We start from the raw sequence: 16224 nt of genomic DNA, 5'->3' as shown, positions 1-16224 counted from the left end.
TAATCTCTAAATATTTGGAAAATACACAAGTAACCATGAAACTAATTTCAGGAGCTATTAGTATGTTAGACCTAATCGTGGAAAGATTTTCACACAAAAAGCCCCACTGGAGTCAATGAGACTACTCACATATATAATTTTTTCAGGATTATGGTCTTAGATAACAAATATGTGCATAAACCATTGTGTTTTCATTGTTAGAAGATGATTATTCAAACTATTGGTTGACCCTGGTGTGTCAATCACAAACTGGGATATTTTCTAAGTTAGCACAGCAGTTTCCTTCTTTCATAAACCATTCCCTCTCTAAATAGACTAAATCACATCTTGTACAGCAATTCTTATATATTTCTAACTTGATTCACTGTAATATTGTAGCCATTGATAGAATTTGTTCCTGACTGGGAAACAGGCAACAATATGTTTATTGTGCTAAATGGAAAAAAGAAACAAGTCATACAGCCAACACAACTTAAGATGCTAAGGCCTCGCTGAGTGAATCTGCTCCATCCCCTGCCAGTGCAGAATCGTTACCTATAATAGGTTTTTCCTAGTCCTTCTCCAGCTTTAGTTTTCAAAGTCACAGAAGAGAGAGAAGTACGCATTAAAAAAAATCTGTATCCCTTTTTCATCCTCTACCTATAGGGAATGGCTTCAGTGTTAATGAGGAGGGGAAAGGCAGAGTAAACCCAAAGAAATAGATTGATTTTTTTCTTAAGAAACTTCTAGGCATGCTGGCTTCATCTAACATCAGACTCAATTTGGGGATTTATATCACATGGCAGAGGAACCAGCAGAGCACATCGCAAAACTTCATTCATTCATTTTGCAGTTGGCAGAGATTTCTCATTTTGAATGGGGCTTCATACAACAACTCAATCTATCCCAACAAGTTCCACACTTAGATCCATTCCTATACTCACTTTACCCACCCAAAAAAGAGATCAAACATATGATAAAGTATTGGATTTCTGACTGAGACTATCTTTCTTTATGAGCTCAATTAGGTTACCTGCCTACAGCATTTGTGTGCGCATTGTAGTACGTAGTGGGCCAGGGTACAGCAGTGACTGGTATATCATTGCATCACAAACAATATAGTCCACATTCTTGAAGTTTAATCACATGGTGCCTATGTTACTTTACCTCATGTTAGTCTAATTTCCCCAGAATTCTGACATCATTGGCATGTATGGAACAAAACCTAAACATGATGAAATGGTATAAAAATCACAAGAGGGTTAATGGCTACTGCAACTTTGAACCCCAAATCCCACAAGTTCTGCAGGTTCCATAACCAAAGTGCAGATGAATGAGTGTCAATGTTCATGGTGGAGGAGGCATTGTTTCATTCATTAAATAACAAAGTGAGGCTCAAGTGTTTGTAATCACAGGAGTCATTTTTCCCTATCATACAAGACAAATGAAGATCCAAAGAAGAGAGAAGAAACAAAAGTTAAATACAGTTTTTCTTGGTTTGTGAGGGTTTGAAAGTTTTATACTTCTGCATTCTTGATTCTTCTATTGATTAAGAGAACAACATGAGGGTAGATTAAAAAAAATAGTTCCACTGCCATTTCCTTTATTTCTGTCACTCCTGTGTGCACCTGTTTGTGAGAGTGAGCTGGAGGAATGATGTGACCAAGACACTCTGGTCAAATTCTGCACTGAGTTCTTTTGAATTTGCATTGCGAGAACTAACACAAGAATTGTGTCCATACAGCAAAGTTTTAAAATCATGCTGTTAATCTTGTATCTTCAAGAAATGCACTTGCACTGTTCACGAATATGTGCATATGCAAATAATGATTAGCGTACATCCAGACAATTATTATTTGTGGGTATGGGAGAAGCTGCAGGTTTTGACAATTTGGCTACTAGAACAATAAGGTTGAATGGGGGGGGCAGAGGGAGGGATAGCTCAGTGATTTGAGCATTGGCCTGCTAAACCCAGAGTTGCAAGTTCAATCCTTGAGGGGGCCACTTAGGAATCTGGGGCAAAAATCAGTACTTGGTCCTGCTAGTGAAGACAGGGGGCTTGACTCAATGACCTTTCAAGGTCCCTTCCAGTTCTAGGAGATAAGTATATCTCCTATTTATTATTATATTATAGAATATCTTCCTTTGCTATATAACATCTGATATACCACATAGATGGCAGCTTAATTAGTATACATCATGAGCTAGCAAAAATCCCATGAATTCTTGCTACCTGATATAAATTTGATCTTGCCAGTATAGAAGTTTTCAAACCCAGTAGCAATACTTAGGAGGATGGTCATGTCTACAGCATGATTCACAGTCTGCTGACAATAGATAACATGACAAAATTCTATCACACACACACACACACACACACACACAGTAGATGTGGATGACAATTTTTCAAGAAGGAAGGACTTTCACACAGAAAAATTCAGTGCGCTGAACACAGACGAAGGTGTTTTCTTTCATTGCCTCTCTTTTTATCCCTCCTACCAAACCCGAGGGGAAATTATATCAACCCAGCTTTCAGAAACAAATGAGTCCGGCTACATAGATAAGATTCCATCCACAGTGCATTTTGTATACTCATACAGAAGCCAAGGAATTACTATAAGCCACAGACCAATGTCCCACAGGAAACTTGCCATGTAGTCCATTCATCTAAAGCTTAGCTTGTCAGAAAAGAAAAGGGAAGTAGTGGACTGACAGATGCTCACTGCATATCTTTGCTATCACTGTAGGATTACCACTAGCACTAAAACGCTCCCATATATAAGCCAGTGCAAAAAGAGAACATGCAAAAATAATGTTTTATAACTGGAATTAAAAATAATGTCCCTAATCAAATCTTTCCTCTGGGCATTAGACAACTATCAGGTGTTTTGGTGCAAGCTTAAAGCCTTATGAAAGCCCCTTATCTCTAAAGGTGTAAACAATTTCTGTCAGGGTTAATGGACTCATTTTCACTTTGCAATTCACTTCCTCTTTTCTGCCCTTTCATTTTATGCACATAATTGGAAAACAACAAAGCAACATCATTCTCTAGAGACTTTGCAGGAAAGGGAAGCTTACTCCTTTCAATCCCCCAACTCCATGAAAAGAAAGGAAAGGGAGTTCAGTGAGAGAATTATAGACTCTTAAAGGGAGACTGACTCAACTAATTAGCACCCCCCCACACCAAATACACACACACCTGAAAACACAACCTTTAACACAGCTTTCCTTAATTTATAGATTTGAATAAAACATAATGTATGTCTTTCCCTCGAGAATATCTCAGTATCTACTGAGAGACATTATCAGAGAAGTACAGAGGAAGAGAGAAAGAGACAGACAGTATGTGCACTGAAAATGATTTACTCTTAGGCACAAAAAAAAATCCTCTTATGACTCAGTGCAATAGATCAAAACTAGAAAAGTTAGCAACGTGGGGCAGAAATCACAAACTCAGGTTCCAGACCATAGAGTAATACTGTTAATACATGGATTTGATACATTTTCATTTTGGTACCAAACACAATGTTTTTAAGTCAGTCCATAACTTCATCAATTTCTGTGCAGCACTTATAGCTAAAGCACATTTCCTTTGAACCTCATCCTTGATGGAACCACCAGCACTGATGAAGCTTCCTAGGCACACATAAGATGTTACCTGTTCTACAATTTAATCAGTGCTGCATTTCACTACTGTATCTACCTTGCACTGGGATATAATGGTGTAGAGAAGGTAGTGAACAGGAATAGCCCATCCTGTGAAAACCCAGGGGGTTGCAGCAAATATTCCAGAATAAGGTGCCATGAACCAACTGTATCAAAAGAGAAGGGAAACTGATTTAAAACCAGGAAGATGGGGATTTCTTAGCCCCTTCAGATAAATCAATCTAGGAACAGGAAAAATTAACTTCAAATCTGAGTAGTCCAAGTTCATTAGCTGTGGAAGTCAGTGGACTACGGTGGAATCATGGATACCTGTTCCTAGTAGCCATCAGGCTATGACATGCCATTCCCATGATCAGGATAGTGTGGATTGGCCTAACAAGCCATTACCTCTGAGACTTACTTGTTATAGCAACAGTACAGCAAGCCATGATCACTCGTACTATGCTACCATTACGTTTTAGTTCTGTGAGCCTTTTTAATCTATCAAGACAAGGTCTAATTTAAAATTCCCTCATGTTGGATACACTTTTTTGAGTTAGGAAATTGTCATAATATTTGGAAATTCAAAGTATGGCAGCATCAGACCTTGAGCATATGTGTCACTCAAACTGAAGTCTCCTATAATCACACAGCTTTTTTTCCTTACACATTATAGATAGCTGTGTAAGGAACTAGGCATCTGTTCTTTTCTGTGATTTGGTGGCCTGTAGCAGACACCAACTAATACCACATATTGTGCTTTATCTGTTAAGGACATTGATCCATAAGCGTTCAAGATCATTTTCTTCCAAGTTATCAGTGACTTGGAAACAGGTAGAATTATAGAATATCAGGGTTGGAAGGGACCTCAGGAGGTCATCTAGTCCATCTCCCTGCTCAAAGCAGGACCAATTCCCAACTAAATCATCCCAGACAGGGCTTTGTCAAGCCTGACCTTAAAAACCTCTAAGGAAGGAGATTCCACCACCTCCCTAGGTAACCCATTCCAGTGCTTTACCACCCTCCTAGTGAAATAGTTTTTTCCTAATATCCAACCTAAACCTCCCCCACTGCAACTTGAGACCATTACTCCTTGTTCTGTCATCAGGTATTATTGAGAACAATCTAGATCCATCCTCTTTGGAACCCCCTTTCAGGTAGTTGAAAGCAGCTATCAAATCCCCCCTCATTCTTCTCTTCTGCAGACTAAACAATCCCAGTTCCCTCAGCCTCTCCTCATAAGTCATGTGCTCCAGCCCCTAAACCTTTTTGTTGCCCTCCTCTGGACTCTTTCCAGTTTTTCCACATCCTTCTTGTAGTGTGGGGCCCAAAACTGGACACAGTACTCCAGATGCGGCCTCCTTCCATCTTTGATGTAGAGTGCTGCTCCCCATCCCCTTTTGTCCATTTGATCCTTCCTAAATAGGTCACAACCAGTGATTTTAACATTCCAATCATTGGAATCATCCCACCAGGTTTCAGTAATACCAATTAGATTGATTTTGTGCTAATAAATGAGCAGTTCCAATTGTTTGTTACCCAGGCTCCTAGCATTGGTGCATAGGCAATTAAAGAATTTCTTCTCTTCACCTCCTTTACTTTCTTGATTATGTTATTAGTTTAACACCCTCTTGACTACTGTAGCTAGCCTGTCCCCAAGCAGATTAATCCTGCTCTGCTCAGGTAGAGGCCATTCAAACTACAAGGCCCTATTCCCATAGAAGGTGGACCAATGTTCCACAAAACCAAAGCCTTACACCATTTACCTAGCCAGCAGTACCACTTCCAGAATCTTCAGTCTCTCTTCACTTTTGGGACAAGAAGGATTTCTGAGAAGATCACTTTGACATTCCTTTCCTTAAGCACATTTCTGTGTGGTAATCTCTGAAGCCATGTATTATCTGTGAGATATCCTCCAACACAGCGTCACTAGTGCTATTGTGAACAATCACTAATGGATCCTTGTGCGTCGACTTCAAAAGCCTATCCAATCACAGAGTGACATCTCATGCCATCGCTCAAGGAAAATAGCCCACTATTCTATTGTCTGTCTGTTTTTTGCAGAATGTTCTTTTGATTCTTCTGAGTATTGAATCCCCAACAAGGATAGTCTGTCTTCATTGGAGAGTTGGAGATCTTTGTGGGCAAGTCTAATTTTCTTAGAAGTTGTGCTGAGCTGACATCCACATATAATGTCCTGTACATCTCTCCGTTCACATGGGCCAGATGGATCTTGAAAGGTAGCTTTTCACAGTTTCCATGAAGACTGGATATCAGTTGGAAACACCTAGTTGTGTGGATTTCCTTCTGGTTCTTCTGTGTATGGTGGCCACAGCCTGCACATCCTCATCTGTCTCCAGCCATGTAGAATGCCATCATGACCTCTTGCCTCTGGTGACTGTGAGCTGTCAGGCCTCATCTCAGACTCTCTCTGACTTCTTGGTGGCCAGATCCTTTCTTCCGTGAACCTGGGAGTACTGATGTGTTTCCTTAATCTGGCTATCCCTCAGCTTCTCTAATTCTGAGTAGCATCTCTACTGGCCTCTACAATCCAAGAATCTTTTCCTCCAGCACAGTCACCAACTTGCTCTTCATAAACAGGAAATGCCTTCTTGCTTCAGGCAGAAAAGAAAACATGGCACCTTCATTGCAGGTCACATCCAAAGTTCCATTACCAGCCACCTTGAAATCACACAGAGCTGAGCCTGGAAGGAAAGGCTCTTACACTCCTTCAAGCTCCCTCATTCTCCGCTCCCTGCCTCTGTTCTCAGCTCTTGAGTTTGCCTAGCGAGTGACTTTTCATACCAAGTCTCCCTGCTCAGCATAGCTCACTTCTGCCTCTCACCACCAAAGAGCAACCAACCACTCAGTCTGCAAACAGTGGGGTTGATCAAAGATCCACGGGTCAGAATCTCATGGAATTTACCAATGCACCAACAAACAGACCTATCTCAGCTGCTTACTCAGGAAGCCACAGCAAACTATGCAGCCTGTACAGAGGGAGCGAGAAAACAAGCAAATAGAACATTAATTAAGTCCTGCTACCTCCAAACACAAAGTCCACAGCTACGCCTTGTGAAACTGTTAACTGCCTATATTCAGAGCTTTGCCTTAATATTAATTATGATACATTGTATAAAACATTTTGGTGGCTGTGTAGTCTACCAAGGACAAACATTTCCATACAAACTAAGGGCTAGATTGCAAATTAACTCTCAGCTTTATTGAAGGGGCAACACGTATTCACACCATCCCAAGATCAGCTCCAAAAGGAATTTTGATTCAAAGGAGTGCCCGAGTCATGATTTTTCCAGAATTGCTCTTTCATTTGAGAGGCTAGTGAGGAACCACTACCAGATGCGGCAGGTCACTACCAGGGGCAGCATGCTACTCTCTTGATGTCCAGCCAAGAGACCAATCTATCGCAGCATTGCCTATACTTTGCTCCTTCTTGCCCTCATTACACCTCTTTTCCTGCAGAACACAAGTAAGTAGCATCCTCACCGAGCCTGCTTTCTCCCCACCCTTGGCACGTGACTTGTGACTCAGCTAAGTTCTGTACAGCCATGCTCTTGCCCTCTTCTGTTGTCTGAGCAGCCATGTCAGAGTAGGGTGACCAGATAGCAAGTGTGAAAAATCGGGACAGGGGAGGGGCAATAGGTGCCTATACAAGAAAAAGCCCCAAATATCGGGACTGTCTCATCTGGTCACCCTATGTCAGAGCGAATCATCAATAAGCCTGAAATCAGACTTTAAATAAGTAAAACTGAAGACTTTCATAACTACTACTGAGAATGAGAACTTTGTGAAATTCAGTTTTATTTTATTTTGCCTGAAAACGGTTGCAATTTCATTTCATATAATTGTGTCCTTTCCCTCACCCGAATTTTAATTAATTACCAATTTTAACTAAGATATCTATTTTCCTATCAACAACGCACCTTTGGTATGTTTTCAATGCAAAAGCTATTTTTACTAAATATGAATGTGCATTTCAATGTGAATTTTCAAGGAAAAGAATTCCATGGGAAAATATAGTGCAATACTACTGATGACAGTATAACTTGATAGTAATAGTCACAAAAATAGAGTAAATCTGGTGGGTAAATTACTGTATTATTTAATTACTTTGCTATTAATTCTACAATTTATATTTGCAAAAATGCTTTATTCCTGTGCTGAAAAAAGGGATGTTTAAAATCTTGCTAAACAAAGAGAACAGCTATCCCAACCCCTGTGTTTGTTATACTAATGCCTTCTAAAAAACAAAAACAAAAACAAAAAAAAATTGTTTTGCAATCCCACTGGGGAAAACTTGAATACATGAGATGTGACATTTATGTAGCTTTTTCAAGGATAAGGTAGGAAAAGTATAATTAGGACAGCATTTGTTATCAGAGACTCCTAGAAAAGTTTTAGAATCCTTGTAAGAACAGTCTCGATGTACCAAACTATCTTTGGGATATTTAAATATCTGTCTATTAACTCCATGCATCTTTTTTCCTCCTCCTCTTTTTTCTTCCCCCTTAGATCATAAAGGACATATCAATTCAAATGACAATAACACATGAATATGATGTGCATGTCACATAGCATCTGGCCAACTGGCAATTCTGGTAGCAGGATCAACGTGATAAAAAAGTTTGGTCAATGACAAAAAAATAGTAAATATTAACTAGTCTTAGGGAGAGAAAGCTGTTGGAGATCTGATGCTGTAGAAGTCAAAGTGTCCAGAAAGAAAGCTCATTTGGAGGCACATTTTAACATGGGGGTGGGGAGAGGCGGTGTTGGTATTCATATAACCAGGGCTGGTCATCTGATTTGCAGATTTGCGATAGTATCCCTGGAAAATAATTTCCAAAATCTCAATAGAATACCTATAACTGTTGTACTCAGTTCTCCAGAAAGGCACTTGTATATTGACAGGCAGACAGACAGACAGCCTTCCCTTAAATATTTGAAACATCTTTAGCTATCACCCAGATAATGATTTTGGCTGGTAATCCATCAGTGAATAACAAACATTTTCTACGCCCTTGAACTTGGGGGAGAATTAAATGATCCCTTTGCTGACTGACTGGCCATGAGTATTCTGCAGAAATAATAATTAAAAAAAAAGATACGTACTTGACACATTAGCAGGAGCAAGATCTGACCACAAAGTGAATGGCAAAACATCTTCTGACTCCAGTGGAAATGGAACAATTATTGAACAGTGCAAAAAAAGACAATACAAGCTTCACTTTCCTCAACTCTTCTCACCCTTACTGCCCACAAAACACACACAACTAAAAATCAGAAAACTAATGTAGAAAAAAAGTAGAGGGGAGTACCTCCATAGAAAGGAAATAATACCCCTTGTTGTTTACAGAGGTTTGTGAACATATTGTCTAGATTTTCTAACATATTTATACAAGAGATTGACTTTAAACAGTCTGTAATTTATAGTTGATATAAAGCAGAATTAGCGTTGAGAAAAGTTTAAACAGACGTGTCCCTCAAGTGCAAAGCAGAAAGCAAGCTTGCTTTGGGTTCAAGACACCTGCCAGGACAATTAAAATGCAAAAGTGTGGTCTTGGAGTGCAGGATGCTTATTTGGAAATGAATTCAGACACAAGGTATGCAAAATATATATTCTTTGGATACATCTTGAAAAGAACTTCAAGTTGTAAAAGATGATACATACTGTTGATCCAAAGCAACAAGTACAATGCTGAACTGATCTGGGAAACATACAAAAGACAGTTGATGTGAGACTCCGATATCGTACAGAGGACTTTTTATGCGGGTGGGGGGGCTGGGTTCTGGAATTATAATGACCCTTTAATAGCAAAATGATCACAGATGAAATAGGATGACATCAGACACTTGACAGTGAGTGGAAAGGGAAATGATATCTACCTTGAGACTACAAGCTGTCTATCACAAGATCAAAGTCAAAGGGTCAGAGGATAAAAAAAGACATGCCAGGGAGAAAGGATGCTGTCTCCAGAAATATAAAATATTGCTTATTCCTTATAATGGCATGGTTTGTGCCTATCTAGATTAGCTTTTTCAGGGTTTAACACAGAAGGGGTTAGGCATATTAGTTTTGTATTAATCTGATTTTTCTCTTTCTCCATAAACTTGTTTTAGTGAGACCATCTAAGTCCCTAATTATTTTGAGGTAAAGTCACAGCAGTACTTTCCTGAATGGAAATCAATCTTTCAAAATATTGTGTGAGGCAGTTGGCTATGTTGGGGCTCTTGGTAGAGACAACACTAAGAAGCACCACCTAGACATAGAGTGAAGTAGTAGGGACACAGGGAAAGATGGAGGACCACAAGGAGTTGCAAAGACGGAGTGAATGAACACTGGTTAACTTTTGTGACAGGTAAACTTTTATTATAAATATTGCCAGATTAAACTATGACAGGCATTAGCTGTCAAGAACTTCTTTTTAGTATCATCACTACCATGAGGTTTCCCAGAAATTTGTAGCATAGATCATCAAAAGGATTAGATCTAGTCTTAATTAAGTGTATATAGGTTTTTGTAGGACTATTTAAACACTAATTTCCATATATATATTTAATAATTTCACTGATGAAAGATAATGAAATGAGAATAATCTTGCATGGATTTTTTTGTTCTTTCTGCTTTGGGCACTAAAATCATAATCTCAGTAACGTTTCTATCCCTGGAATAACAGGAGCATATATAATACTGTATTTTTTCCCCATTAGCTGCTCAGCTTGCAAGATTAAAATAACCAGTTTAAAAACACAGCACATTTCTATTAAAAAACCCCTACAAAGTTATTTTATGCCCAGTGTCCTGATGTACAAACTCACATTACCTTTGGATCAATCAGCTCTAACATTCCATTGATCTCAGTGTTCGATCTCAATGGGAGATTTGCCTGAGTAAAGACTGCGTGGGCAGACCATTACTGAATGTGATAAAATAAGACAGCTGACATACGCACAATTATCTAAAACAGTATATTATAATAATATCTCTACAGTGAAAAAGGCTTTTTGAAATTAAAAACAAATTTCTATATTGTGGCTGAGCCCCTTGTGGATAACACAAGATGGTGTGGGAGAGCAAAAGAAGTTGCCTTTGCTCAGGGCTTTTAACAGTTGTAGTCTTAACCTTACTGGAGTACATGGACTGCTCCTGGTTCATAGTGTTAGTCAATCTAAAGCCCCAATTTTGAAAAACAGTCAAATACATGCTGAAGTCCATCCATATTAAACACAGTCTTGACTCTAAGCATGCACTTAAGTACCATTGGAGTCGATGGAATGTAAGCACATGCTTAAAGTTAAACACATGGTTAAGTCTTGTCCTAAATAGGAATGTGTTCCTGAATCGGCTCAAAAGAGGAAGAGACAGGTCCATACTCCAACTCTATACCAGCTAGTAAAACTGGTTCCACATCGTGGAGACCATATGATGTACCTTTTCAGAAAGTGGCATCGGGGAGCTGCCAATAAGATGCAATCAGCTCTGTGCCACCCTTACTACAGGGTTCTGCCTCTGTGCCAAGCTTTCACCAACAGATTTTAAGCTGCAAAAAGTGGATTTGGGAATGCACTTGTCAGAAAGTAGGATAAAGCATCTCATGTAGTATCAGGAACTGCCACACATGGGGGAAAGAACGGCTAATAAAACAGTTGATTTTTTTTGGCAGTTATCACCTAAGCCATTTGTATAAGATCCAAAATACTAAACACTCTGTGAGGACTGAGTTTCACCCTAACATCGACATTGATCTATTGTATAGAAAATAAAAGGACAGCACTAAGCAGATATGCTAGTACTGTAGTTTTTACCTCCAAAGAAATATTTCTCTCCAGTTTTAACTTGCAGAGGACTGTTTGTTCGAACTGCTGAGGCTTCGTCTCCATCAATGGTGAGGACAGCAAAGTTTTCCTTAGCTAGAAACCGGATTTCATGCCATTGCCCATCGTTGAGTCCCGAGCCTGGAAGGAAAAGAAAGGGTGGAACCTTCTTCAGTTCATTATTTACTTATTTAAAGATGTTTGCTGCATGAATTCTAAGCACCAGGCACATGACACAAGTTTTGTACAAGGACCTAGTATGGACTGGGACATCTACACATTCTTGTAAAAGTAAATATGAAATCAATCATCATTATGAATGTAACTTTGAGACTGCTCATTAATCATACAAAAGTATATGTTTGCTTTAAAGCAAACACATCATTTCACTCATCAAAAGGCTAATTCTATGTTTAACTGGCAAAGGAATATCCTTTACTGTATCTGCAACCAAACTCAAAAGAAAGAAATATTTCTATGTCCATTTAATTATAACGGGTAACAAAATAGAGGACATATATCTTTGATTCTTGCCTCTAATGAGTGCTTCATACCTCCAACGTAAGGGGAAGGAAAATGAGAAAAGAAGAAGAAAGGCTTAAAGGGAAGCCTTATTCAAAAACAAATCCTATAAATATAAAATGGTGGTAGAAATAGAAAATAAAGACAATTATCATAGAGCCATTGCAAAACAACCAATCACCCAAACCCTTAAGCTTAGCTAAGCAGTAGCCTCAATCTGCTGGTACAAATGAAGAGGACTTATCTACTTAGTCTTTCAGCTTCCTCTATAGGGAGCTGATATAAAAGTTTTGTGCCTGGTACCCATCTGCTGGTATGAGGTCATGTTACTCGACTGTCTGGACTGGTATTTTAGGATAATGAGACTGTTCATTGAATTAATCAGTACTTTTCATTATGATCATTTCTATACACATAAGCAATATCATGTCTGTTAATCAGCATGCTATCTAATGAAACCTAATTCCAAATATTTTCTTTTTGACATTTTGAATGCACTACATCACATATCACAAACAACATATTCTTCATTCAGACTCAGTTACTGAATCACATTAACAGTACATGGCAGAACACAATATAATACCATACAGTGCAAGTGAATTGTCTCTAAAACTAAATATGATGCATCATAACATTGGAGCTAATAAAATGGCTGATAAAAAGTCAAAACACTAAAAGGAATATTATCCAGGCACCAAAGATTTTAACAACCATAGCCTGTCATATAATAAATGGTGTTCATGGCAAACACTAAACTCTAGTGACACCCTATTGTCTTTAAATCTTTTTCTATTGCTTCTATGCATTCAGTTTAGCCGATAAAGACACACCAGTACTTGATAAGAATAGAGGTTGTAACCTATGGATGTACTAGACATACACCCATTTTGCTTCATGCTTAATTAATAACCATTACATACCCCACCCCAAAATCCGTAAATTACGAGACTGAAGTGTTCAGTGTAAGTAAAGGGAGAAAGAGAGGGTTGCTGAATTGTTCAGGAGTTCCTCTGGACTGGAGCAGCATTTTCTAAACAGTCTGTTTAAAAAAATAAGGCCAGTTTCTGCAAGTCTTTAACATATTGATTTCAATGGCACTACTTGTGGAGTACCACTCAATCCGAATAAGGGGCAGAATTCCAGTAACAGTATTATCTAATTTTAAAAAAGCTATCTACTTCATGAATGGATGGGGCTGCCAGATTCATGAACAGCAGAATATGGTTTGCAAAACATTTTTTTTTTAATATTTTTTTCAGGCTTTCATGAAAATACAAAATGACTGATATGTTTGGTGTGGGGGAGTAATTTCTTTAAAACACAAAAAATGTTTTGCTACTAAGTGTTGTAGTTTCACACTGGATACAATTAATTTCTGCTCATAAAAAAATAATCTCACGTTCCACAAAGAAAAACTGTGTGCGGGGGGGGGGGGGGGGGAGGGAGAGACGAGCGGCAGAGGAGATGACTGGTTGTTTCACAAAGCTCCAACACAAAATTGTCTTTTTAAAAAAAATCTGCAATAAGCAAAGCTGCTCATAAATATCAGGGCATAGTTAAAATGTGGTATATCATGATTTTGTAGATTCATATGGCCTAACATTTAAAAATCTACTTGGACTTGTACCAGATCATTCATTGCTCTCTTGAACTGAACTTGTGGACATTACAGGGTCATTGCATTTGTTATATAATTAAACATTTTAAAATCCTCTTGCCAAATTTAAAGGGAATGAAAATGGTGATGTGAGTTGTGTAATATCGACTGACCCCATCATCGGTGGGTGGGGTTGAACCTGTGGCCTCTGGAGCTTAGTGCATGATTTAAAAGCCATATGCCTCTTAGCTAAGGCTGTAAAGAAGACTCATTAATCTCTCTCTAAGTGGTCTCAGTGCCACTAGATAGGACAGAACACCACACCCAGAAGATGTGAGGGTTATAGTTGCACATTAGCAAGAGTGTGAATATTTGTTGAAGTAAGTCAGCATCATTTTCTCAAAGAAGAAAGAGTTTAGAAAGTAACCAACAGGAGATTAAGAAGGTATAATTCTAGCTTGTGCGACCATTTATCAGACCTCAGAATTTGATCCTTGATGTTTTTGACAAACTGCAAGCTGGGTAATTACATTCTCCCTGTAGTGGACACCTCTAAAATGTCAGTATTTGCCAACACATACCACCCAGAAGTATTGGAAATACCACAGATTTTCTCTCTACTTAGAATTGGAGATATCTGTGGTAATTACGTGTTTATGGTTGGGAGATATTGCATTTGTAATGTTTTCTATTGTCTTGTATGGTAAATTGTTTTCTTTTCAAACTGAGAAGGAAGTAGATTGTTATGAGCTGGATGATACCTTATTATGGATAGAGTTAAAACCCCATTGAGATTGATAGGTCTGAACACATTCTTAATTAACATAAATGTAAGCTTAAGGGGGGAAAAAAATAAGAGTGTGTGTGAACCCACCCAGGTGCTTTAGGCTGAGTACTGGATAGGTGTGAAGAAGGGATGTGAGGGAGGGAAAGGAGAAGAGTCAAAAGCAGGGGCGGCTCCAGGCCTCAGCACGCCAAGCCCGTGCTTGGGGCGGCATGCCGTGGGGGGCACTCTGCCGGTTGCTGGGAGGGCAGCAGGCAGCCAGCCTTCGGCGGCATGCCTGTGGAGGGTCCGCTGGTCCCGCGGCTCCGGTGGACCTCCTGCAGGCGTGCCTGTGGAGGGTCCGCTGGTCCCGCGGCTCTGGTGGAGCCACGGGACCAGCGGACCCTCCGCAGGCACGCCTGCGGGAGGTCCACCGGAGCCGCGGGACCGGCAACCGGCAGAGCGCCCCCCGCGGCATGCTGCCGTGCTTGGGGCGGTGAAATGTCTAGAGCTGCCCCTGGTCAAAAGACTGAAAAAAGACAAGAACAGAGAGAGAAACGGATGGAAAAAGGGAAAGAGCCAAGAAGTAGTCTGTTAAAACAGTGTGACCTGGAGAAAAAGTTAGAGAGAGAGCTTTTGGGTCTGTTGATTAAAGAGGCTTTGAACTGTAAACTAAGAAATTGCTCCTTTTGTTCTTGGTTCCTCTTGTTTCAGAAACATATGATTTTGTACATGCCTTGTAAATCAACAAGAGTGTGTCAAAAAAAAAAAAAAAAAAAAAAGATACCAGGCTCCATCAATTTCTACTTTGAACTAGAACATCTCTCACAGCCCAAAACTTTGACTAGCTGCTTGGGTTGAAAAGGGGCAATGTTATTTTAAGACTAACTAGTGAAATGGTGGTAGTGGTGTTTGGCTGTTTTACTTTTAACCTTCACATTTCAGCAATAAATGTAAAATGTCTGTGGGGTGGTAAAGCCAAAACACTAGTGGTTTTCTATGCTTTTTAATTGAAGTCATTTGATAATGGACAAAATCTGCTAACTTGAGTCCTGTCTCAATTCAATCAGTTTTCTTTTAACATACTTGACAGAACAGATGATACCAAAAGAGAGACAATTATGCCACTATATTGGGAGAACACTGCACTTCTTATATTAAGCCATTTTAGTTTGCAATCCATTATCTCTCTAAGTCATTCCCTAATAGCACCTACTTGTATTCTGGCAGACAATTGGCTATTACTGGCACGAAAGAAAGTATACTTTTCACCTTTGGTAAAATTCTTATCATTAGAAACTTTTCATTTGATCTCAGTGTAAATGGAACAATTATAATAATGAGCAAAAATGTAGAAGGTGGTTTATAATGGACAAGTCCTAAAGAAATATTTTCCATTTCTTTTAAGTTATTTCCACCTTCTGTCTGCAGTCCTCAGACTGCTTTACTGTTGAAATAAGCTTCCAACACCCCAGTGAGCTGGGTAAATAATATTCTCAATTTACATAGATGGACACTTATGCATTAGAAAGTTGGGTGACTTGCCATATGGGAAGTCTGTAGCAGAGTCAGGAATTGAAGCCTCTTCTTGACTCAGTCTTATACTATCAAACACGAGTTTCTTTACCTTACATTTTAAGGGTAAGCCTCTCACCATCCAAATGTTTACTGGGTGGAGAAACTCAGATTCTTCAGAATCACCATGTTTCAAAACACTGTTGATTTGATATCTCCGTTCTTTACCCCATCCAAACGAATTATGACTCTGCCCACCAACACTTAGATACAGATTCAGTAGCTTGATCATATTGTTTAATTCTACCTAAACACAATGAAAATGATGATGGGTTTTTTAGTGGATGCAGTTAAAAAAATATTAAAGTGT

At 39.1% G+C, this 16224-nt stretch overlaps 1 protein-coding gene across 1 annotated transcript in view; it reads right to left on the bottom strand.

Moving 5' to 3' along the window:
• The window catches only part of CNTNAP2 (contactin associated protein 2), a 1620276-nt gene that overhangs the window by 655371 nt on the left and 948681 nt on the right, over positions 1-16224 (bottom strand). The window contains exon 9 of the mRNA XM_039524081.1: positions 11446-11595. Within this exon, the coding sequence (XP_039380015.1) occupies positions 11446-11595 (150 nt within the window). The remainder of the gene's footprint in view (positions 1-11445; positions 11596-16224) is intronic.

The sequence above is a fragment of the Mauremys reevesii genome, linkage group 2 (genome assembly GCF_016161935.1).
Source record: "Mauremys reevesii isolate NIE-2019 linkage group 2, ASM1616193v1, whole genome shotgun sequence".
NCBI classification, from domain to species: Eukaryota; Metazoa; Chordata; order Testudines; family Geoemydidae; genus Mauremys; species Mauremys reevesii.
The sequence above is the reverse complement of the archived record's forward strand: the minus strand, read 5'-3'. Positions and strand labels throughout refer to the sequence as shown.